This window comes from Lactuca sativa, chromosome 7 (genome assembly GCF_002870075.4).
Source record: "Lactuca sativa cultivar Salinas chromosome 7, Lsat_Salinas_v11, whole genome shotgun sequence".
NCBI classification, from domain to species: Eukaryota; Viridiplantae; Streptophyta; class Magnoliopsida; order Asterales; family Asteraceae; genus Lactuca; species Lactuca sativa.
The window spans coordinates 18,488,017-18,513,240 of NC_056629.2; the positions used below are offsets into that span (position 1 = coordinate 18,488,017).

At 35.8% G+C, this 25,224-nt stretch overlaps 3 protein-coding genes across 3 annotated transcripts; all 3 read left to right on the forward strand.

Annotated features, from left to right (window-relative positions):
- Positions 1 to 706: 706 nt before the first annotated feature.
- On the forward strand, positions 707 to 3,548 carry LOC111891069 (uncharacterized membrane protein At1g16860). Its single transcript, XM_023887158.3, has 4 exons — positions 707 to 1,674; positions 2,318 to 2,473; positions 2,577 to 2,788; positions 2,964 to 3,548. Exons 1-4 carry the CDS (start codon positions 955 to 957, stop codon positions 3,154 to 3,156), a joined length of 1,281 nt encoding a protein of 426 aa, XP_023742926.1. The 5' UTR covers positions 707 to 954; the 3' UTR covers positions 3,157 to 3,548.
- Positions 3,549 to 7,365: 3,817 nt separating this feature from the next.
- Positions 7,366 to 11,349, forward strand: LOC111891018 (EH domain-containing protein 1). Its single transcript, XM_023887104.3, has 16 exons — positions 7,366 to 7,569; positions 7,876 to 7,955; positions 8,493 to 8,561; positions 8,657 to 8,714; positions 8,820 to 8,875; positions 8,979 to 9,021; positions 9,107 to 9,168; positions 9,260 to 9,385; positions 9,473 to 9,575; positions 9,733 to 9,782; positions 9,856 to 9,984; positions 10,067 to 10,318; positions 10,409 to 10,488; positions 10,574 to 10,700; positions 10,789 to 10,932; positions 11,007 to 11,349. The coding sequence occupies exons 1-16, from the start codon at positions 7,485 to 7,487 to the stop codon at positions 11,190 to 11,192; spliced, it is 1,650 nt and encodes a 549-aa protein (XP_023742872.1). The 5' UTR covers positions 7,366 to 7,484; the 3' UTR covers positions 11,193 to 11,349.
- Positions 11,350 to 21,357: 10,008 nt separating this feature from the next.
- Positions 21,358 to 23,433, forward strand: LOC111891004 (tropinone reductase-like 3). Its single transcript, XM_023887086.3, has 6 exons — positions 21,358 to 21,598; positions 22,102 to 22,218; positions 22,368 to 22,502; positions 22,591 to 22,716; positions 22,808 to 22,909; positions 23,035 to 23,433. Exons 1-6 carry the CDS (start codon positions 21,461 to 21,463, stop codon positions 23,182 to 23,184), a joined length of 768 nt encoding a protein of 255 aa, XP_023742854.1. The 5' UTR covers positions 21,358 to 21,460; the 3' UTR covers positions 23,185 to 23,433.
- The last annotated feature ends 1,791 nt before the right edge of the window (positions 23,434 to 25,224 follow it).

Consider the following 25,224-nt stretch of genomic DNA (forward strand, 5'->3'; position numbering starts at 1 on the left):
AAAAAAAAAAAAAAAAAAAAAAAAACCTAAACCTTAAAGGGAAATCCTTTTATCTATTTATAAAGTATTTCTATTTCTACCCTCAATAAGTCCAACACATCCAACTCAATATCGTACCCACTTAATTATTGACGGGGGTTACCCAATGGGTCCATTAACTTTTCATCTCTTTTACAACCATTTTTCTTTTATTTTTTTTTACAAAATTTGAAAGCACTCAAGGGCATTTTAGTAAAACTCGTCTAACTTCATGTTTGGAGCAACGAACAAAAGACTGTAGCAGCAAGTGGAAGGGACAAAAGGAGACACATGTCATTTTCTTAAAAACTCACCCCATTATCGTCATTGTCATTCGTTGCTTAAATATACCTCCTTTTAGTGCAATATAAATATAATAACTTAGTTAAAATATATAAATATTAAAAGGTTATAAATACAATAATATGTATGTAAGTGTTTCAAGTAAATTAGATCATCTAAAAGAAACTATTATTTTGAAAATATTAATGTAAAATCAAAAAAATCCATTTTCATCGTAACTTATTCTGCTATGTTAATTGACTGTTCGATTTGTTCATATAGTTGTTAAAGGAATATTTGATGATGTTTTTAAGAAAGAAATAATAATTAGGTTCCAAATGCATCAACCATTTGTATTGTACAAGTATGTAATGCACTTCAAACACGATTCTGTTGGTAGCCCTTTTCCATCGTCGTTATTTTCTCAATCCACCACATTCATCTCTTTCACCTACAAACACACACACTCTCTCTCTAAAAAACACAGACTCACACACTCTCTCTGTCTCTCTTCAACTTCACGCACTACAACACTTTCTTGAATCATACCCACGAAGAATTCTAATCTTTCTGCAATTTCATTCACAAATTCAGAGAAACGCATACTTTCTTTCCTTCTTTTTCGGTATAACTTTACTTTACTGGATTTTGAAGATGGGGAGCAGAATCCCATCGCACCAGCTCAGCAATGGATTATACGTATCGGGTCGACCCGAACAGCAAAAGGAACGCCAACCCATAATCGGGTCACGAGCCATACCTTATACCGGCGGCGATGTCAAGAAGTCAGGTGAACTAGGAAAAATGTTCGATATATCCGTTTCAGACCACCCACCTCCTGTTCTCAAGCCTCATCGTGCATCATCTTCTTCGCAACAAAGCAGCGGATCCCTTAGATCCGGACCGAATTCCGGGTCCGGGCCTATCCCTAAACGATTATCCGGGTCGGGACCGATGGTGGGGCTTCATCCAACTGGTTTACTACTGACCTCCGGCCCACTTGGATCGAGCGTTGGCCGGAGATCCGGTCAGTTAGAGCCACCGACAGTGAGTTCGAAAGGGAAAACTATTTACGGTTCCGCCGTTACGACGTTAGGCTATGATGACGTGAAGTTAGGGTTTAAAGTATCCAAAAAGTTAATGTGGATGTTGTTGGTGATCGCGGTGATTGGTTTGATGGTTGGGACTTTTTTAATGGTGGCGGTGAAGAAACCGCTGATTCTTGTGGCGGTTGCGGGTGTACTGGTACTCGCCGTCGTCGTCATTTTATGGAACTGTGCTTGTAAGAAGAGAAGATTAAAATCTTATTTACGGAAATACCCTGATGCGGAGCTTCGTGGCGCCATTGATGGCCAATTCGTCAAAGTTACCGGGGTAATTCACTAACTACACCCACACACTCACTCACACTTTCCATATATATATATAATTCACTGAAATTGTTAATCAAAAGAACAACCTTTATACAAAGTACGATTAATTATGCGTTACGTACAATGCTATTAAGAAATTACGTCTTTAAGACATAAACAACTCTGATAATCTGATTCTTCACATAAAAAATGTAATCTTTGCTTTACATATGGAACTCTTAAGTGTGTCGGATGGGTGAATCCACTTGACATAGAAAATTAATAGCCATGATTGGTCCTTACTATAAATAGTATTGTATTAGATGCCAAGATGGTGGATTGAAAGATGGAATTTAAAACCGATATTGTACACCAATATATTAATCAATTATTACTTTTTCTGATCCGATTACGTATGGGCAATGGGGTCAGAAGAACTAAATGATAAAGTCCACTTTCCAAATAAGGAAATCATTTGCAGGTTTTCTTGTCAGGGGTGTTAACTTTTTTGCGATCCATTTGAAATAAAGTGAAAGTATGTTTGCTATTGAAGTGGTTTAAGGAAAGTATTGTATTCCCTTGAATAGGAAAGTCAAGTCTCGAGTGATAGAATAATAAATAAAAAAAAAACAAAGTGAAAGTATGTTGCTATTTATCGCGTGTAGGTAGTGACATGTGGAAGCATCCCTCTTGAATCATCGTTCCAGAAGGTTCCAAGGTGTGTTTATGTTTCTACGGAGTTGTACGAATACAAAGGGTGGGGTGGTAAATCGGCAAACCCTAAGCACCGATGCTTCTCTTGGGGATGTAGAAATTCCGAGGTTTGTTTACCTTTAAGATTGACCTTTTGTCAAATGTCTAAAATACCCTTCAAGGAGGAGGGTAAATAAGGGAATTTTACATTTTGTTTCTTTTGATATGTAGAAATACGTGGCTGATTTTTATATATCGGACTTCCAATCGGGGTTAAGGGCGGTGGTGAAAGCAGGTTATGGAGCAAAAGTAGCTCCTTTTGTTAAGGAAGCAACGGTGGTGGATATAACCAAGGAAAACCGTGAGTCGTCTCCCAGTTTTGTAAGTTGGCTTGCAGACCGAAGCTTGTCTTGTGATGACCGTGTTATGCGCCTTAAAGAAGGGTAAGTTACTGACATACCATAACAGGTATGTTTGGTGTGTATTGGACTGAGACTGATGTCAACGAGACAAAAGTTGTACTTTACTGTGTTTAGCGTACATTGTGATTTGTGCAATACAAGGAGGACTAAAACTATTAGTTAAATATTTGACTGATTGTTTGTAATTGTGTTACAGATACATCAAAGAAGGAAGTACAGTTAGTGTGATGGGGGTGGTAAGGCGACACGAAAACATGCTTATGATTGTCCCACCGAGTGAGCCGATCTCAACAGGCTGCAGATGGGGTTGTGGGCTTTTTCCAACTTATGTTGAAGGTCTTGTGTTGACTTGTGACGAAAGTCAAACTGCTGATGTCATACCCGTGTAAAGCTATTCGAAGGTCTTCATGATGTTTCTTGCTTTAAGAATTTGCCATCCGGGTATATAATGTAAAATGAAAAAAAAAAGTTGTAGAAGAGGCGACAATGAGACGATAATTTGAAGAGTATTTAGTTTTTATGTAAAAAATGGAAGCAAGATTGGGAATGAGAGCTCCAAGATGAAGAACAGAAGTGTATTCATTGGAGCAGATAAAAGAATTCCCATATGATATTATGGAATTTGAGTTAAAAATTATGTATAGGTGTTGGTAATGGGTTCAAAAAGTGAATTCTGAAAATATTATTTATTTTTTTGTGTATTTATTTTGTTAGGTGTATCATGTATGTGTTCTCTCATCTCTGATGATCATAATGCAAAAGCCTCTAAATAGTTGGGTAATTTATCATGAAATTTGTAATAAAACAAACCTATGTTCGACAATGATGAGAGATTTTAAGTTTTAGCTTCTAAAAACATCGAATTATAGAAAACTTTGTTCGCAAGGACGAGCATGAGCATGAAACTTTTATTTTAAATAAAAACTTTTAATTCAAACGCCATTATAAAATTTTATCTTAAACAAAATTTTTTAATTCAAACGTCAGTTTAAACTTTTATCTTAAACAAAAACTTTTAATTCAAACGTTATTTTAAGTACTATCGAAGTAATGATAACTTTTAGATTTTAGTATTTATATTTTATGCCATTTTAACATTTTAAGAAAACTTACAACTATTTTTATTAAATGTTGCTATAAAAATAAAAATTACACTTCCTTTTCTGTAATTTTTTGAAAACGATGAATAACATTAAAAAGCCACGCGACTAGCAAAAACTAGCCGGGGCGAAAGCAAGGACTTCCACTTCTATAATAATTATAATAGTTAGCTTTTGCTAAACATCTTTAAGATTTCTTTGAATTATTAAAATACAAAATCAAGCATTATTAAAAGTTGTCACGTTTTGTTTGAGCTCAAGTTGATTGAGCTCTCTATTTCATTGCCTTTTATAGTAGGAACTTAATAATTGTGGAGGTTTTGGGTTAATGTCATATTATGACATATATATCCTAAGCCATGAAATTGCAAAATTCAACCGACATTTTGACACACCATCCACACATGTATCAATAATTGCACCTTTAGTTTGTTCATTTTTCGAAATATGTGTTCTTTATATCTTATCAAAAAATTTGAACGAGTTATAAATTTTGAATTGTGCAAATACGTATCAACATATTTCTTCTAGTGATGCACTAGTTTGTATCACATAAACTTCATGATATTTTTTTATTAGTATGACTATAAAAAGCATCTCGTACAGTCATGTCATGTATTAATATATTTCAATGAAAAAAATTTACATATAAGTTAAGGGTTCATTCAGCTCGCATACTGTTTTTAGAAGTAAATGAAATTTGTAAAAAAATTTAGAATTTTTGAACGAATTGAAATCCAAAAAAATTCTAACCAATTTATGCATTGGTTGACATGGAAGATAATCTGTTTTTTGTTTTGGCTTACAAATTTGTCAAATGAACTAGAAAGTAAATTTATAAATATAACCAATATACATATTTATTTATATCAGTAAGGTGTGTGTATTGTGTGTAAGGTTGGGGTTGGGTTGAGATGGGATGGATATGGTGTGGGTGAGAGTATGGTTGGGGGCGGGATGGGTATAGAATGGGGGTAAGGTGGGTGTAAGTGTGGGCGGGATTTGGTGTGGTAGGTTAGGTACGGGTATGGGTGTAGGCGTAAGTTAAGTTGGGGATGAGATGAGGTATGATACGGTGATGTGGATGTGTAGGTGTGGTTGGGTTGAGTTAAATATGGGTATGGGTTTGGATCCACATATGGATAGAGTGGGATGGGTATGAGTGTAGATGTTGGTGAAGATGGGTGTGGTGTGTAAGAGATAATGATCATAACCGGTTCGTTGATTTTGAAGACTCTATGTAAAAGATAAAAGTGGGCCCCTAAATAAAAAAATTTCTATATATACGCGAAATAAATTGTGCATGACTAAAAAGTAAATAAGTTAATTAAAATGACACAGATGTAAATTTAGTGTTAAATATGTGACTTTTAGAAAATGATTTAGCAAAAAAGTTAAAAAAGAGGGGCAGATTATGAAAATTGTAGAATAAAACAGGGGTTGGGCATGTGTGTTGGAATTGAAATAAAAGGGCTTGAAGGTGTGTATACATGATTCAAAAGGGCTTGAAGGTGTCTACACAGAATTGAAATAAAAGGGCTTGAAGGTGGGTACGGGTATGGGTGTAGGTGTAAAGTAAGTTGGGGATGAGATGGGGTAGGATATAGTGATGTGGATATGTAACTCTGGTTGGGTTGAGTTTGGATCCACATATGGATAAAGTGAGATGGGTATGAGTGTAGATGTTGATGAAAATGGGTGTGGTGTGTAAGAGATAATGATCAGAACCGGTTCGTTGATTTTGAAGGCCCTATGTAAAAGATAAAAGTGGGTCCCTAGATAAAGAGTTTCTATATATACGCGAAATAAATTATGCATGACTAAAAAGTAAATAAGTTAATTAAAATGACACAAATGTAAATTTAGTGTTAAATATATGACTTTTAGAAAGTAATTTAGCAAAAAAGTTAATAGGCAGGGGCATATTATGAAAATTGTAGAATAAAACAAGGGTTGGACATGTGTGTTGGAATTGATATAAAAGGGCTTGAAGGTGTGTATACATGATCCAAATAATGCAACGACATGAGGAGAAATCGAACTCCAGTTGTGTTCAACTGAAACTAACGTACTAACCATGTGAACTATATAGGATTTACGAGGATTTTTCGCAAACCTAATATACATTACGTTATAATCTACATTAAAAAGATAATTTTGACAAAGCTCAGACCCTTTTTTTGGGGGCTTTGTGCAACTGCACACCCGACACTCTTTCGGAGGACCTTATAATGATAATTTATACCGATTTGATGAATAATAACCAATGTTTTAAAACCTGGGTCGACCCGGCCGGATCAACCGGTTGGACCGTGACCCGGGGTAAAAGGCGGGTCAATTGAGACCGGTTTTTTTGTAAAAATACGAACCGACCGGGTTTCCCCTAAACCGTGGTTCGACCGCTTAGGTTGAACCGGTTAAACCGGATTGACCCGTTTTAATAGAGTTTTGATAGTTGGATACAAGTAGTGAACGCCAAAACAACGAGCCGTTTACGGTTTCTTTAATGTTTTTCAATGTTTAAACTTTGTGGACATCAAATTATTGGTTTTATATGTTTATGCATTATACATGAAAGTAAAAATATATACAAATAGAAAAAGATCATAAACCGGGTTGACCCAGCGGTTCAACCGATTGACCCGTGAACCGGTCATCACACCAGATCAACTAAAAACCCGGGTTTTAAAACATTGATAATAACTAAAATAACAATAACAAGATGGTGGGAAGATATTTTTATCTTTTTAATAAAACATAAAGAATAGAAATTAAAATATTTTGCTCTTAGGCAAAAAATAACAAATTTATTCAAACTATATAATTTCATAAAATTTAAAGAATTTCAATTTTTGTCTATTACAATTCACATTCTAATTCTTCCAATTTCTTTTTGAAATCGATGAACCAACATACCCTATGTTTTTTTCCAATGGTTGCGTTGTTAGTAATTTGTTTGTCCATATTTGATTGGGATATGAAGTTGATTAAAACATAATTGTCAAGAATATTAAAAATATTAAGATGAGTTTTATCCGTCAATCAATTACTATGTAATGTAAAATGTGTATAGCACTTTTGAATTAAGGTTGAGAGGGAAATTTGAATAATTTTATAGTAATTAGATTATCAAGACATGAAAGATCATGGGACCACTTTTTTGACTTAGGATGAAAACAGGCGCAATTCAATAATTCAAATACGATTTAAAATAAAATCATGATGAAGAATATCTACCATCTTCAATATTTTATTATTATATATAAAAAATTGACATATTATTTGTCATTATATATATCATTGTTGTAATCGTAATATTTTAATTACTTATTTAAGTTTTATTTATATGATACGTAAATATATAAAATATGATTTGGGACTCAAGAAACCGAAATAAATATGTAAAATATGATTTGGGACCCAACAAATCGGAAAGAAATGGCACTTGGCAACGACGTCGTAAGGCTACTTTGGTCCTATACAAGGGGGAAAACAGAAAGCGCAAAAAATGCAATTTCAAATTTCCAAACCCCAAATGTTTATCTAAAACCCCAACAAGAAGAGTAGAACCTCAGCCATCGATAACTTTTTCGGTTTCTTCAGGTTCATAGAAGAAAATGGTGATTGTATCAGGTACGATGGCTACTTGTTCGAAGGAGCATCAAAAAATCTATCAACAATGGTTCAACTATGTCGATTCAGGTTGTAATTCCATTTCATAATATTTAATTATCTTTGTTTCAGAGCTTTAATTCGTAAATCCTATAAATTGAATCATTTTGCACTCGTTTACATCTTGTATATCTGTATATGTGTGTTTGGTTGTTTGGTTATGTAGACGAACTATATACGTAGTGGTTTAATCTGTGCATATTATATGCAATTTCTACTGAATTCGTCGTTTTTGATCTATATCACGTACACACAGTGGTCTGCGTATGATTGTATCGGATATAGTACGGCTGTATATGTGAGTGTATACTTATGTTTGTGCGTTATTATATGCAGATGGTGATGAACGGATAACAGGAGATGATGCAACGAAGTTTTTTGCAATGTCGAATATTGAAAAATCTGAACTTAAACAGGTTAAATTGAAAACTTGCTCTCAAATGATAGACTTGACTTGACGCATTATGTTTTGCCCTTTTTATTATATAACATTCACATGATTGATGCTGAAATGGAATGAAATCCAACCAAGCAAAGTATAGAGAACTTTTGGCAATTAACTTTTGCAAAATGGCGATACTAATTTTTCTTTTCCTTGTGGATTCAATGGCTTCAAAGTATTTGTAGACCACACTGTTAATCCAAATTTGCTAATGCCTTTCGTAAGAACTGATTTGTCATGCAAAAGTTAGCTTTGATGCAAAAGTTAATGAAGTTATCATTCAGAAATGTAGCTGTTGACATATACTCTGTTTGCAACCAATATTCATATATGAAACATAACCAACCTACATGTTGGAGTATTTTGGGGATTTATGAGGCTCAGTAATATTTTTTGATATAATTTTATTCTTGTTCTATAAACATACTGAAGTTGGAAACTAATATACTAAAAGATAGCTTTTTGCAAAAACGATTTTGTTCTTTGATCATGGTTATTTCCCTTTTTGAAGGTCTGGGCAATTGCAGATACCAAACGCCAAGGATTTTTAGGTTTTAAAGAGTTCATCACTGCTATGCAGGTACTTCAGCAATCTTCTTTTATGTTTTTTCAATATTCACACTACTATCTTATCATAACTTAAAGTTATTGACTTATTGTTTTGCTTGAGAACAGTTGCTCTCTTTGGCACAATCTGGTAATGAAATAAGTGCAGAATCACTAAGAACCGGAGGTATGCAAATCTGATTATAAAATTTATGTCTTTGTTAGAATTTATCCATCTATACAAGTTGATAATACTCTACATCATCCTTGTTTTGTTTTTTCTTTCTAATAGTTGATCTTGAGTTTCTGCAACCTCCACACATGGAAGGTCTGGATTCACTTCTGGTGGTAAGCAATAACTAATAAGCATAATTGCATAAAGCATCCAATTTATAATTGATATTATGAAACTCTTTGTTGTATTAATGGTTTATTCTTCTCCCATACTCAGAAACATAGTGATTCAAGAACCAATGGTGTCCAAGAAACATATGGTTAGAGTACATTACATGTCTCATTTTTATGTCACAAAATCTTTTCTTATTAATTCATTTTACTGGTTGCTTTGAGATGATGTAGGCAGTTTGACTGGTCAACTCGTGCCACCAAAGAATTTATTTACTTCAAAACTTAATAAAAAGGTAGTTTTTCACCTTTTCTCACCTTTTTCTTACTAACATCTTTATACAGATTATCATCAAACATTATTTCCTATATTTCTTTCTTTTTTAGACACCTCATCATGCATCTCTTGGTAAAGTCACATCCATAATTGATGGATTAAAGAGATTATACAACGAAAAACTAAAGCCACTGGAAGTTGCTTATCGTTACAATGATTTTGCGTCTCCTTTATTGGTTAGAAAACCATAAACATTTTTAAAATTTTTAGTTTATATATCTCTTCCTCCATATTTTAAATGTTTTAATCTTTCATATACACAGACAAATAGTGACTTTGATGCAAAACCTATGGTAATGCTTCTTGGCCAATACTCAACTGGGAAGACAACATTTATTAAACATCTTCTTAAAAGCAACTATCCAGGTCACTTAATTTTCTTTAAAAATTTTATATATATATATATATATATATATATATATATATATATATATATATATATATATATATATATATATATATATATACACCTATTTTTTTTTTAAAATGTACAATTTTTATAATCTTTCTTTTACATGTACAGGAGCTCACATTGGTCCAGAACCTACAACAGACCGATTTATTGTTATTATGGTAATATCAATATATTAAAAATATTTTCATTTTGTCGAATGATTACATTTTTTTAATTGTTATTGCTATGTAGGGTGGACCTGATGATAGAAGTGTGCCTGGAAACACTATTGCTGTTCAAGCAGATATGCCTTTCAATGCCCTTACAACTTTTGGAGGCGCATTTCTTTCCAAATTTGAATGTTCTCAAATGAATCATCCTGTAAGCTCATAATTGGAGTTTCTTAAGACTACTATGTATGTATTAATGTATATCTATACCTATATCTGTAATAAATTTGCAGCTTTTGGAGCATATTACATTTGTGGATACTCCGGGAGTTCTATCTGGAGAGAAGCAACGTACACAAAGAAGCTATGACTTCACTGGAGTGATAAAGTGGTTTGCTGAAAGATGTGATCTTATTCTCCTTTTGTTTGATCCTCATAAACTTGATATAAGTGATGAATTCAAACGCGTGATATCGTCTTTACGTGGTCAAGATGATAAGATTCGTGTTGTACTTAACAAAGCAGACAAAGTTGATACCCAACAAGTAAGAACCAGAACCAAAATTAAACTTTTCAATTGAACCCCTTGAAGTTTGAATCACTTGACATGTTTGGTCCTTGTTGTTTTATTGAAGTTGATGCGGGTTTATGGTGCGTTGATGTGGTCACTTGGGAAAGTACTCAACACGCCTGAAGTGACACGTGTCTACATTGGGTATGTTTTTTATTTTTTTCTTTTTTTTGTAATATTGTTTCTTCTTTTTTAAATGTTTAATTTGTTGTGAAAATTATGTGAACAGATCGTTTAATGACAAACCGATGAATGAAGAATCAGTGGATTCCATGGGGAGGGAGCTTTTTGAAAAAGAACAGGATGATTTACTTGTGGATTTAATAGACATTCCAAAGAAAGCTTGTGATCGCCGGGTATATTTTATGTCTTTTTTTTTTTTTTTTTTTGGATTTTGATGGATGTTAAAAAAAGTTTTTTTTTTTTTTTTTTGGTAATTTTCAGATTAATGAATTTGTTAAACGTGCTCGGGATGCAAAGATACATGCTTACATAATTAGCCAGTTGAAAAAAGAGATGCCAGCTGTGATGGGTAAATCTAAAGCTCAACAGAAACTCATGAAGAATCTTGAAGAGGTTTTTGCAAAGGTATTTGTGTCTTTCTAATGAACGTACATTGGTATTTTATTATGTTTTAACATTTTTTTTTTTGGAAAATGTAGGTTCAGAAGGAGTTTCATCTGCCAGCTGGCGATTTCCCGGATGTGGAGCAATTTAGGCAAGTTCTTGGAAATTACAACATTGATAAGTTTGAGAAATTGAAGCCGAAGATGATTCAGGCTGTGGATGATATGCTTGGATATGACATTCCGGATCTCTTGAAAAACTTTAAAAATCCATATGAATAAAGCAACGAATTTATGATGGATTTCTCATCCATTTTCTCCTTGTGCTTTTTCAATTTGATGTCAAATGTTTTTGGTATTATTGCATAAATGCTGCCCATTTTTGTGATGGGCTTTGAATGGAAATCGCATGTGAAATTAAATTCCTTTGTTTGCTGTTTGGTTGGGTTGGTAGATTATCGTTTTCATTGAATATTTGTTGACATGGCAATTTTTTATTTTATAAAACACTTATAAATGTAACTTTTTTTTTTCTTTTCTTTTTTTCTGACTTTGCGTGAGTGAAAGAGTATGCAAGTACAATAATCATTTCCGACTTTTAGTATGTAAATCAAGATGGAGTAACCGAACAATATATATAATATTACCATTAGTTGTTTCGTACGTTGACAATAACGGATTATTTCTAATGTACTCGCATCAACAAGACACAATTGCTTGTCTTTTAAGACGTGGTATAACATATTCTATAGACAATTCACCATCATTGTTTGAGTAACTGGATATTAGAGACTGAAAATAAAATCTAACATAATAAATGAAAATCAATTTTGCCAAATGTCATGTTCTCATTGAATTTGACACATGTCATTTTCTATGAGTTTTTGAATTATTTCTTTTCCACTTGTCATTTTCTTAAAATTTTCATTTTTTTTAAATTTAAAATCCACATTTTAATGAGATTTATATATGTAAAGTAGATCATTCTATTAAATTTCATAATAAATGCTCTATAACCTTTATTACTTACTTAATTTATTATATTCTTTATATTTATGTAAAATTATTATTTTAAAAAATATGTAATGCTTATAATTTTATATTAAAGATTTTTTTTTATAAACTCGTGTAATACACGGGTCTCACACCTAGTATATTAATATATTCATTACAAACCAACATGCATCAAAGTATCTAATAATAATAAAATCAACTTGCTTAAACATATTCATAAAAAAAGAAAACATAATTGCAACTAATCTATCATAAAAGACTTGTCTGCATTTGCTTTGGTTCTATATTTCGGAGTTTTATTTGTTTTTAAATTAAGTTTTAACACCCTTTCTGATTTTTTTCTTAATTTTATAGGTATATTGGCTGGTCTATTTTTTGTTTTATTTTGTAACTTTGAATCTTGGTTTTTTATCTGTAAAAACAAAATTCCAAGAACACTTTAATACATTACCGTAAAAATAAATTAAAATTATAAATTTTTGTTTTTCGATTTTACCTTTATCGGACGCAATTTCGAAAGCTTTTATAAATGGAATACAACTTCATCGTCCATAAAACCTACTTTTTTTTTAACAACATTCACGCAAACTCGTCTTTGGACTAACATGGGTTATTAAAAAATATTTAGAAAAAAATGATAAGTATAGTTATTCCGGATTGATATCTCGTAACATTGTAAAATCCCAAAAAGAGTGATAAATTTTTTCTTGTAGAAAAAATCGTTAATCCCAAACATCAGATGTCTCAAAGTCAACCATGATACAAAATGTCAAATAATCAGAGTAAAAACAATCATAAGTGCAAAATCATGAGGGGGATGCTGTGTCATCATGCTGGACCCTTCCATTTCGTACCGGGAGTACCTGAAACCATAAACAAAAACTGTAAGCACAAAGCTTAGTGAGTTTCCCAAAATACCACATACCAAACATATAGTCGGGCCCAACCATTGGGTATATTCCAACCCAATATACAATAATGGGCCTATCCCTGGGGTTTCTTTCAACTCATCACATACTCATGGGCCCAACCCTGGGGTTTCTTTCAACCCAAACATACAACAATGGGCCAACCTTAGAGTTTCTTTCAACCCAAACATACAATAATGGGCCCAACCCTGAGTTTTATTTCATCCCAATCATACAACATGCAAGAGTCACAAAGACAACTAGCATCCTACATACACAATCCAGTGGGCTGAAATTGGTGTCTTCGACCCATGCATAAAATGAGAAGACTTACTTCTTAGAAAATGCTCAACTGCTACTACTCTCACTGTCAGAATACTGTTGCTACGCACCACCTATACAATCATACCATATAAACCCTTAGCTATTCTTCCAAACTAGGTGTTTGTCCACAAGTCAACTCAAGTCGAAAGTCAACGATGAATGTTGGCTTTAGTCGACCGCCACGTCGTGGCCTTCCATGTCCCTCAAACATCTAGATAATCACAAATTTTCCAGTCGCCATACCGTGGCGACCTAATACCATGTGTTGGTATTAGGTTTTCAACAATTTAATGGGTTAAGTTGTTTTCTTCGATCATACGAGCTCCAAAGCTTAAATATGGTCCGAAACAAGGTCTAGAAGGATAAAGTTTCCAACTTTACCCAAAAAGACCACCCAAAAGGTCAAAATCTCAAACCCTAGGTTACCAAAAGGCTAAATAAGATATGACTTCATCCATAAAGCACTTATTCCACAAAGTCCATATCTCACACACCCCAGAAGGGTTTCTAATACCAAAACCATCATAAAAGTAAGAGATTTATGGACATGCATGTCTAATGCATGTCTTAATGCCCTAAAGAGTAAAAAATAAGGGTTTTTGATAAAAATCACATGCATGGCTCAAAAAATCAATTACACCTCATATACAAATCATTAATCATACCAAAAGATCTAGAGATTCATAAAGTTTCAAACTTTATGATATCTCACCACTCCAACTAACTAGAACAAGAAGATTAAGGGATAAAACTTAAGATCTAGCAACCTATCATGATCAAAATTGAGTTTTGGACACTTACAAAAGGTCCAAAAGAGTGCTAAACTAAAGAGTAAAAAATAAGGGTTTTTGATAAAAATCACATGCATGGCTCAAAAAATCAATTACACCTCATATACAAATCATTAATCATACCAAAAGATCTAGAGATTCATAAAGTTTCAAACTTTATGATATCTCACCACTCCAACTAACTAGAACAAGAAGATTAAGGGATAAAACTTAAGATCTAGCAACCTATCATGATCAAAATCGAGTCTTGGACACTTACAAAAGGTCCAAAAGAGTGCTAAAACCAAGAATGAGGACTTACTTGCTGAATCTTATCTCACTTCTTCTTCTATCTTCCTTCAAGGACTTCAAAGAACACCAAAAAGGGCTTAAATAGAGGAGGAAGGAGATTAGGGTTTCTTATATCTTAAGGAGGTTGATGGAGGCTGAGGGTAAGCAAACCCTAGCCTCCTCATTCCTTTAAATAGGGAGCAAAACCCAAAAATATGATTTCTCACAAGCCAGCTACCACGCGGTGGCCATATACTACCACGTCGTGGCTGTTTAAATGAAACAAGCGATCTTATCTTGACTTATTACGCTTTGGTGCCTCCACCACGCTGTGGCAAACCCTAAAATGCCAAAAATTGAAAGCATAAAGTACATTGGGATCCAGGTGTTAGAAACATCATTTCAGAATAGTTCATCGGTTTCCGGACCACATTCTTCGTGTTCCGGACTTACAATACCATTCCAGAATCCCTACAAAACCTATTTACGAACTAAAAGAACCGATCCGAAACACACTACAAGGTACTTAAATGAGATTCATACATGTACAATTAGAAAAACATAAAAAAGGATACTCCATATTCGATCATAGTATTCCAGAGTCGTTCCTCGTATTTCGTACCATTCCCGAATATGTAAATCTGTTTATAAAATCAAATGCAAAGTAACTAAAAGAGTAGAACTTACTTGGCTTGACAGATTGTAACACCCTAAACCAGGTTTGACTTGAAACCCTCAAAGAAGTTACATTTTTATATAAATAGTCCCTTGAGTACGATGGGCGTACTTATGAGTACGCTTAGCGTACTCTGTATGGATGGTCGCGGAGGAGCTAGACGTACGCTAGGCATACGTGCCGAGGGTGTAAACCCTAAATTTCGGACTTGTGACCTATTTAAATGTCCTTAATCCACTTGAGCCTCACCCTCATCAGCCCTCTTCACCTTCAAACGTTCATGGAAGCCCTAATAGCCTTTATGAGTGCTTTTTGAGCCTTAAGAGTGCATTGTGGTCCTTTTTAGTGTTCATCCCAAGAAGAAGAAGTGGTCAAGAAAGCTTGGGACGAGTTGGTGCTTCAAGAATCTGCATCTTGGTCATCTTGTAAAGCTTCTAGAGGTAGAAAGTTTTCCCCTTTCCACTTAAATCTCTAGATCTAGCTAGGGTTTTCTAGTTTTGTCCCTTTGGTTGATTTTGGACCTCCATTTGTGAGTTAAGCAACTCCAGGAGATGGGAATGGCAGATATGAGGTCCCGTGGTCCTTTAGTATCATAAAAATGGAGTCTTGATGGGAGTGTTGGCCTCATGCATGTGTTAAAGACCTTGGAAAGGTCTTAATGGAGGTGTTGGGTGTATATGAGGCATGCAAAGGCATAAAGTTGCCAACTTTATGCCTTAGGACATCTTAACAAACTTAGATCTGGCTTTTGGACGTAAAGGAACCGAGTATTAAGCACTTAATGGAGAAAGTGCTTAATCTGGTAGTACGCTGGGCGTAACCCAGTGTATGCTGCACGTAGTCCCAAGACCCCAGTACGCTGCACGTAACAGGACGGTACGCCAAGCGTACGCATCTTAGCTGGGCCGAATCTGTTTTGGGACTTTGAGCCTTTGGGCCTCATTTGGTTATTGGTCATGGTGGTATTCTGGGAATTATTAGTTATATCATATGTTATGGGCCTTGGACATATTGATTGGGCCTTATTGGGCCAAGAGGCCCATTAATGATCTTGGACTTGGACTTTGGGCCCATTAACAAGGGAAGGATAGTTGGGCCTCATGGAAGGGTGTGGAGTGTGGATTTCTTTTGATTAAGTAAGGTCCTGACATTGATTAATATTATTATTCAGCACAGAAAGTTACGGACTGTTAGGAGAGCAACTTTTGTATTCAGCAGACATATGTGAGTCTTCTCACCATACCCATGGGTCTAAGGCACCAAGGCCGATCCATTATGTGATTATGATATATGTGTTAGTCATTCTGTGATTTGATATGATATGTGATTGTGTGTTTTGCATGGAAGACCCCGGGGGAGCCCGTGACATTAGATGTAAGACCATGTGGAGTAGCCCATGGCATTCCTAGGTAAAGACCATGTGGGGTAGCCCATGACATTAGATGTAAGATCATGTGGGGTAGCCCATGGCAGTCCTAGGTAAAGACCATGTGGGGTAACCCATGACATTGGATGTAAGACCATGTGGGGTAGCCCATGGCAGTCCTAGGGAAAGACCATGTGGGGTAGCCCATGTCATTCTTACATGTTTTATGTATGCATGACTTATGTGATATGTGTGTAACTTTAATAGCTAACAAGATATGTGTATGTGGATTGTGTGTGGTATGTGGGGAACTCACTAAGCATTTCGCTTACAGGTTGTTGATCTGTTTCAGGTACATCTGAGCCCAAGGTCAAGGGCAAGGCGTGATGGCGCAATGTGCATTCTATCTCTCTTTCACTGATATGGTTTGGGGACACTCCGATGTTTTAAAAATAAAATTGTAACGAGTTGGGATTTGAAAACAATTGTGTTGGGATTTCATGATTTATGCAAATGTGTTTGAATAATTAAAATGAAAAATTTCTTTGTAAAATTTGGGTCGTTACACGAATCTAGGTCCAAAATGCGGGTAGATCGTGCTTCAGATTTTCAAATTCCGGAACACATATTCCAGATTTTTGTGTGTGAGACCCGTATATATATATATATATATATATATATATATATATATATATATATAGAGAGAGAGAGAGAGACCATTCACATACAGTATTGGGCTTGATCCAGTTTTAGGTCCGGAGTGACCTATTCCGGACAAAATGGTTATTTTTCAAAAAAATAAAAAAATTAATTAATATAATAGGCTGGCGAAGTTTATTGGTTCAGTTGTTAGTTTGGAGCAGTCTGCTTTTGTTAAAGGGAGACAAATTTTTGATGGGCCTTGTAACATCCCAAAATACAAGCCAAAAATTTCATTTTTAAAACATGTATTTAGCAAAACATTAAGAATAAAACGTTCAACGTTCATATCATTTCATAAGATATTGCCTGTCTGGAAAACATTTTTGTAGAACATAAAAGTGTCAGAGTACAAATCCCCAGGAAGATCTCATAATGCGGAATACAAAGCAGGTGTGTGATGTACCGCTACCGCGCCGACTCCTTCCCCTTCGAAGAAGAGGTACCTGAAATCAAAACTGAAAACTGTAAGCACGAAGCTTAGTGAGTTCCCCCACTGTAAAACATACCATATAATCACATAACATACATATACTGCCGGGTATATCTGGGTGCCCGACCTACCCCTTCGGTCCTTACGACCGAATACTGTCGGACATATCTGGGTGCCCGACCTACCCCTTCGGTCCTCATGACCGAATACTGCCGGGCATATCTGGGTGCCCGACCTACCCCTTCGGTCCTTACGACCGAATACTGGGGACTATTTCACCCCCTACTGCTACCACATAACACATATCACATAACATCATATCATACTAGCACATAAACATAAACATAACACAGGTAGTAGCAACCCCAGATGAATATCACAGAGACAATCATCTATCAGACAACTCCTACTGGTGGGCCGACATTGTGGTCGTAGACCCACCGCTACTGGAAGGTAACTCACCTCAAAGTAGCTGCTGATCTGCGTGGGAACTGACTGTCTGCTGTTGCTGCCGCTCCGGAAATCCTCCGACTCTAATTCCCACAAAACCCTTAGTCAAATACTGCTAATCGACCTCAGGGTAAAATGACCATTTACCCCTTACCAATCAAGAGTCAAGTCAAAGTCAACTGCCAGTTGGCCCGACTCGCCGAGTGGACTTATCAACTCGCCGAGTCCCTATCCCTTTGTCCGACCATAAACCCGTCTCTACTCGTCGAGTTAAGCATTGACTCGACGATTTCTCCTTCTAAACTAAAGGCCAATAGTCCTTCATCCTACTCGCCGAGTTGTATGAACAACTCTCCGAGTTCTTCTTTATCCGAAAAACACTCTATGCTGAGACTCGCCGAGCTGTACGAACAACTCACCGAGTCTGTTCTTGAGGCAAGAAGATTGCCTTGAACTCTCCGCGTCATGGCATTGACTCGCCGAGTTACTTCATGAGTGAGTCTGGCTTCCGATCCACTAAGTCACACCCCCATGACTCACTGCTCCAACCCGCAACACGAAAAAGGGGAAAACTCGGGGACTCGCGACTCGACTCGCCGAGTCAGATGAACGACTCACCGAGTCTGCCATATGCAAATACTATACACGCGATTCTGCTTGAATCCAGCTCATGCCATGCATAGATCTGGGTTTCTAGGGCCTGATTAACACGTAAAGTTTCCAACTTTACGTGTAAATAAACACCCATGAGGGTTTTAGGGCTCAAAGTGCACCAAAAGAGTAGATCTAGGGCTTTCATGCAATATGGCTCCATAAAGGCAGTAGATCCAAGCTCCTGGAGCTCAATCATGCCTAGATCTAGAGGCTAAACAACTTATTACGAACCCTAAAACACAAACAAGCTTGGGGAAAGGCTCAAGAAGGACTTTCATGGAGCTACAAGTGCCAATAAGCATGAAAACAGAGGGAAACTGAGTTATACCTCAAGGAAATCACTGAGATAACACAAATATGCCTGGCCTCCTTCTTCTCTTCTTGATCTACTCCCCTTCCCTCTCCAAATCTTCAAGAAAACACACCAAAATGCTTCAATCTCACAAGGAACAAGGCTTGAGCGAAGTATATGGCTCTAAGGGTGAAGGGGGCGAGCTTAGGGGCGGATAAGAGGGTTTAAATAGGGTGCAAACCCTTGAAATTTAGGGTTTCATCAGACAGCGGGGACTCGCCGAGTCCAGAATATGGATTCGTCGAGTCGCCAACTTAAACGTGTTCCGGATCCCGTCTCTACTCGGCGAGTCGGACCTACAACTCGCCGAGTCCAAGGCTAAAAAATGAAAAACACTAAGATAAATTTTACGTACCAGGAACCAAGTGCTACAGGCCTTTTCTATTGAACGAGGTGGTTGCTTGGAGTAAGGCTTTGAAAAATCCTCTTATGATTTTTAAAGTGGATTTTGAGAAGGCGTATGATTCTTTGTCTTGGGAGTATCTTTTGGAGATCATGCATATTATGGGATTCAACTCTATATGGTGTAATTGGATAAGGGAGCTTTTGAGTACGACTAGGGCTTCGGTTCTAGTGAATGGTTCTCCTACTGATGAGTTTCAGATTATAGAGGGTTGAGACAAGGAGATCCTTTGTCTCCGTTCCTTTTTATTTTGGCGATGGAGGGCTTTCATGTTGCTTTGCTTAAATATCATCAAGCGAATGTTTTCCGGGGAATTTCTATTAGTGACATCCATATTTCCCATTTGTTTTATGCAGATGATGTTGTCTTGCTGTCTTCTTGGGATCCATATAATGCTAAACGACTTATACATATTTTGAGGTGCTTTTATCTGGCTTCGGGCCTTAAAATCAACTTGCAAAAAAGCATGTTGATTGGAGTGGGGGTTTCTTATAATCATGTGAAGTTTGTCGCTAATAGATTGGTTTGTGCTCCAGAATCTCTTCCCTTTTTTCATTTAGGTGTACCTGTAGGCCAAAATATGGCTCGGGTGTCGGCTTGGTCTATTATTGAGGATCGTTTTCGTTCTAGATTGTCGGGTCGAAAAGCGAAACGTCTTTCTATTGGAGGTCGTCTTACTTTGATTAAGTCAGTTCTAGGAAGTTTGGGTAGCTATTTGTTGTCCATCTTTATGGCCCTGATTTCTGTCCTTAATTCTTTGGAGGCTATTCGGTCTAGATTTTTTTGGGGTGTAGATTTGGAGGACACACATATGCATTGGGTTCCTTGGGATAGAGTTTTAGCCGATAAAAAAGAGGGTGGTCTTGGAATTGGAAGTCTCTTTTCTTTTTAATCGATCCCTTCTCTTTCGTTGGCGGTGAAGATTCTTTCATAACCCTGATTTGATACGGGTAAGGGTGGTGAAAGCTTTGCATGGTGCTGATGGGGGTTGTTCTTCTCTGTCCTTGACAAGAGGGTGGATAGGTCCTTGGAGTGGGATTATTAGGATGTTAGTGCAACTTAGAGACCAGAGTATTGATTTGCATTCTTTTGTCCGATTAGGGTTGGCGATGGGATTAAGACTTATTTTTGTCATGATGTTTGGAAGGGTGATCAGCCTCTGGTAGTGACTTTTCCTAGGATTTTTGCGTTGTATGTCCATCGTTTTGTATCGCTTCGGGATAAGGTTTTGGTTGGTTGGAGTACTGATTCTCTCAGGCGTGTTCCTAGGGGTGGCATTGAGCAGACCCAACGGGTTGCGTTTATTTATTTGATGCATGATCTCCGGCTCCATTCTTTTCTTGATTGGTTGGGGTGGTCTATTGATGCTTCTGATTCTTTTTCGGTTTCGCCAGCTAGATCGTTTATTGATAGTGGTATGCTATTTACGAGTGGGTGCTAGACTAGATGGAACAATTGAGTTCCTATCAAGTTAAATATTTTTATTTGGAGGCTAAGGTTACATAGTATTCCCACTAGAGAAAGCCTTTCCCGTCGAGGAGTTATGGTTAATTTCATTATGTGCCCTATTTATTCCATTATGGTTGAGTTCATTGACCACCTTTTTGCAAATTGTAGTCATCTGAGTGATATTTGGTCTCGGTTGCTATTTGGTGGGGTGTTCAAATTCATTTTCGGTTATCCATTGATTCCATTCTTTCTTGGTCTGAGTCGATTGTTTTAAGAGGCGGTTAAAGAAAAGCTTTTGATGTGGTAGTTCTGACTACTTTATGGTGTTTATGTAATTTTCGTAATGCTAGTATTTTCGGAAAGGTTTTGCCTAGGAAATCCTTTATTTTTGATGAAGTGGTTGAAATGTATTTCTTTTGGATTTCTAATAGGTGTAGTAAAACTAAGATATAATGAATTTCTTGGCTTCATAACCGACTTTTGCTTGTAATTTGTTCTAATGTTTTTTTTTAACTTCTTGTTAGTTTTTTAATAAACTTTTTTGCCGTTTAAAAAAAAATTAATATAATTAAAATAGCATTAACAATGATTAAATTACTAATTTCTATAAAACATCGGGTAAGTCGGATATCCGTGTTGTTAGATTTCTCAATTCCTCAACAATTTAAAAAATATTAAATCTCTAAAATTGAAAGCGACAAAGAAGAAAGAAAAGAGAGATGCCAAACTAGAAACTAGAAAGAAGCAAAGCATCAACAACAATGGAGAAATCGAAGATCGGGAGAAGATTTGAAGGGAAAGTTGCCATAGTTACAGCTTCAACTCAAGGCATAGGCTTCAGTATTGCTGAACGACTCGGCCTTGAAGGAGCCTCTGTCGTCATCTCATCTCGGAGACAGGTTCGTCTCCACCTACTTCATACATCTTTCGCCCTAGTTTCGTTTCATGAATTTGGCTCAAATTTGCAATCCTTTTAACTTTAATTTATCTAGGTATATCTTGAGTTCGAATTATATGAATTCTATATGTTCGACCTTATCCTATAAATTTTCAACATTTTGTTGATGATCTCGTTTTAGTTGCTTGAGAAAAGTACCCATGATAATTCGGGGTTTTCCATTATGTTACTAATTTTGTTATTTTAATTTCCATGTGACGAAGTGAGTAGTTTCAAGTTTCAACAATATGAGTTACTAATTGGGCATGAAAATGATCAGGATTTCTTGATCTTATTCAATCTAATCGACTTTCGTACACATATTCGAGTCAAAATTAAGCTTTTTTCAAGGTTTCTTGAGCATTTTTCTACTTAAAAACACCAATCTTGTATTTTCAGACTTGTTTGATTTTGTTCATTTCACTGAGGGCCGAATTTGAGTTGAAACTGATAATCAATTTTCAGAGAAACGTTGATGAGGCAATAAAAAAGCTCAAAACACAAGGAATTGAAGCGCTGGGATTGGTATGCCATGTTTCTAATCCTCAACAAAGAAAGAATCTTATTCAACAGACACTTGAGGTGAGAACTGAGACTGATTATCTTTAACCAAGATCTCATTGAGATAATCATGTAAATCTAATCGTATATGATTGTTGCTACCATTTTCCTGTTACTTTCTCAAATATTTTTCAAGCATAAGTTTATCTGACTTTAGTTTAATGACACAGAAATACGGGAAAATAGATGTAATCGTGTCGAATGCTGCTGCAAATCCATCCGTTGATGCCATTCTTGACACCCAAGAATCAACCCTTGACAAGCTTTGGGAAATCAATGTTAAAACCTCCATATTGCTTCTTCAGGTATAGTCCCTATTATATATATATAAAGAAAGAATTTATGTTATGACTCATAAGTCTTTCCTTTTATATCTTTCTAATGTTTTTACAGGATGCAGCTCCCCACTTAACAAAAAATTCTTCAATTGTTTTCATTTCTTCAATAAGTGCTTTTCAACCTCCATCTTCCATGGCTATGTATGGTGTCACAAAGACTGCGCTTCTTGGTCTTACCAAGGTATTAATAAACTACATATACATATTTCAGTATTCGTATTTTCTTTAAAAATATTTAATTTTTTTTTTTATTAATTGTTATTGTTGTGTAGGCGCTTGCAAGTGAGATGGCCCCACATACTCGTGTGAACTGTGTTGCACCAGGGACTGTGCCTACACACTTTGCTAGTTTCATCACCGATAATGATACCATTGTAAGCCTCTTCTTCTTCTTCTTTTTCTTCAAATATAATAGTATCTAACATTTAAAAAGATAAAAAAAGATAATTTCATGCATTTTGAAGCTTAATTCATGTCTTTTGATGAAACTGATTTACAGAGAGATGCCATTATGGAGAAGACACCACTCAAGAGGCTAGGGACGGTGGAAGACATGGCGGCAGCCACCGCTTTCTTGGCATCTGATGATGCTTTGTATGTAACCGGTGAGACGATTGTGGTTGCAGGAGGAATGTCTTCAAGATTGTAATCCTCTTTTATTAAATAAATAGGTTTCTTTTTTCTAACTTTAAGTGTTTATGTTTTTTTATTTTTTTATTTTTTTTATTGTATGTAGTTAATTTGAAAAGTAAAGATATGATGTCATATGTGGTCTGTATTATTGATAAAATGCAGTCCGGACTTTGAACATATTTTGCTCTTGGCAATAATATGATAGTTGGCTAAATACCTTAGGGAAAGTAAGTAGCAAATAAAGCTGGTCAATCCTTTGGAAGCATGTTTTGTTGTTATTTATGTCTGGGAAATCCCATGGATAGATTTTGTGATGCACTTCAAAAGAACAAACTTCACATTAGGCATACATTTTTCTTGTACAACCTATCACAACCATAAGGAAAGGCACCCTTCTAGTGTTACAACTTACAAGAGATATTTTCCCATGAATAGAACCATCTCATGAAACCATTATATATACAAATACAAAACTAAGAGACCGAGAATTACATGGGCCGTATACATAATTACATAAAATTAATACATTGGTCTATAAATAATAAATACATATTTAGATTAACATTCCTCTTGCAGTTTGAACATCGTTTGTACTTAGGATGTTCAAGTTGGAAAGGAAACAAAGAAACAAAGGAGAGACCATTTAGGATGTTCAAGTTGGAAAGGAAACAAAGAAACAAAGGAGAGACCATTTGGTGAAGATGTCTACAAACTGGTGAGAAGATGAGGCAAGGATAAAGTTGTATCTAACCCATTTTTACCTTGTCCTGAACCAAGTCTATATGGATCTCGATATGTTTGGTTTGGTGACGTTGACCTGAATCGGAAGAAAGGTACACAACACAGACATTATAACAATAAATAATGGTGGCATGACAAGTAGGTTATTGAAGTTTCACAAATCACATTTTGAATCCAAGATGTTTTTGTGATTACATTGCAACTTTGTGTATTCGACTTCAACACTCGATCAGGAAATGGTTCCTTATCTTTTGGACAACCAGGATAAGAGGTTATGTTCGAGAAAGACACAATTTTCGGAGGTAGAACGTTTGGTGGTGGGGCAACTAACTCATCAATATCTGAATATGCAGTAAGACATGTGGCTAGCTGAGCAAACAAGCGAAGTCCTTATCAATGTCCACGTATATAACTGAGAATTCACTTGAGAGAAATCAGACGAGGTTCTCGAGAATGTTGCATAAACATACATATTTGTTGAACTTCATATGTGAGATCTGATCAAGTAAAAGATAGGTATTGTAATGTGCCATTAAGGCTTCCGTAAAGAATTGAATCAATAGTACATAATTGAATTAACAACCGGGGGACTTAGCCATTAAGGTTGGCTAACGTGTCTACAACGGTCCAAGCAGGCTTGTACTTCAACATTGTTGCTCGATCTAAATATCTATAACATACTTTTGTTTGGAGATAAACATGCATATTTGATCTTTTATGACGATAATGTCAAGAAAGTAGTTCAAATCACCTAGATCGGGGAAAATTGGTGGCGAAAATACCAATAACCAGTCTCATGGGACTATCTAATGAAGCCTTTAGAACAATGTTGTCAATATACAAGATAAGATATGCAATATGAGCACCCTATCTGTATATGAAAAGTGAAGAATCACATTTGCTGTTAGAAAAATCAAGACAAGATTGTTGGTGATTTGATATCATCAATATTATCTAAGTGTAATAGGATTAAATTTGTTGACCAAAAGTGATCATGATAAATATTGAATAAGTTAGGATGGTATTGAGTGCACACTTGTTTAAGTTTTCAAGATTCAAAGTACATTGTTATTTAGGAGCGACGCCCCTGAATCAACGGGGGTCCGATGACAACGCCCCTGGGAGCGGGGTCCAAGGGGCAGAGCCTCTGGCTCGAGTCAAGCATCAGAAATCCTATTTTTAGAAAAGATGAGTCATTTCGACTCTTATCAAAAACTCGTTTTTATGACAGTTGAAACAGTCTTGTGACAGTTTGGATCTTGTACCCGTTTTTTGGTCATTTCTGGTACATCTTTAAGAACATTTTCACCTACAT

Excerpts from the sequence above, each read along its gene's own strand:
- LOC111891004 (XM_023887086.3), top strand. The coding sequence starts at position 21,461 with ATGGAGAAATCGAAGATCGGGAGAAGATTTGAAGGGAAAGTTGCCATA. Across the intron at positions 22,219-22,367 it reads TTATTCAACAGACACTTGAG|AAATACGGGAAAATAGATGT; the intron begins GTGAGAACTGAG and ends TTAATGACACAG. Across the intron at positions 22,503-22,590 it reads CCTCCATATTGCTTCTTCAG|GATGCAGCTCCCCACTTAAC; the intron begins GTATAGTCCCTA and ends ATGTTTTTACAG.
- LOC111891018 (XM_023887104.3), top strand. The coding sequence starts at position 7,485 with ATGGTGATTGTATCAGGTACGATGGCTACTTGTTCGAAGGAGCATCAA. Across the intron at positions 9,022-9,106 it reads TGGTGTCCAAGAAACATATG|GCAGTTTGACTGGTCAACTC; the intron begins GTTAGAGTACAT and ends GAGATGATGTAG. Across the intron at positions 10,489-10,573 it reads GTGACACGTGTCTACATTGG|ATCGTTTAATGACAAACCGA; the intron begins GTATGTTTTTTA and ends TTATGTGAACAG.
- LOC111891069 (XM_023887158.3), top strand. The coding sequence starts at position 955 with ATGGGGAGCAGAATCCCATCGCACCAGCTCAGCAATGGATTATACGTA. Across the intron at positions 1,675-2,317 it reads AATTCGTCAAAGTTACCGGG|GTAGTGACATGTGGAAGCAT; the intron begins GTAATTCACTAA and ends TATCGCGTGTAG. Across the intron at positions 2,474-2,576 it reads GGGGATGTAGAAATTCCGAG|AAATACGTGGCTGATTTTTA; the intron begins GTTTGTTTACCT and ends TTTGATATGTAG.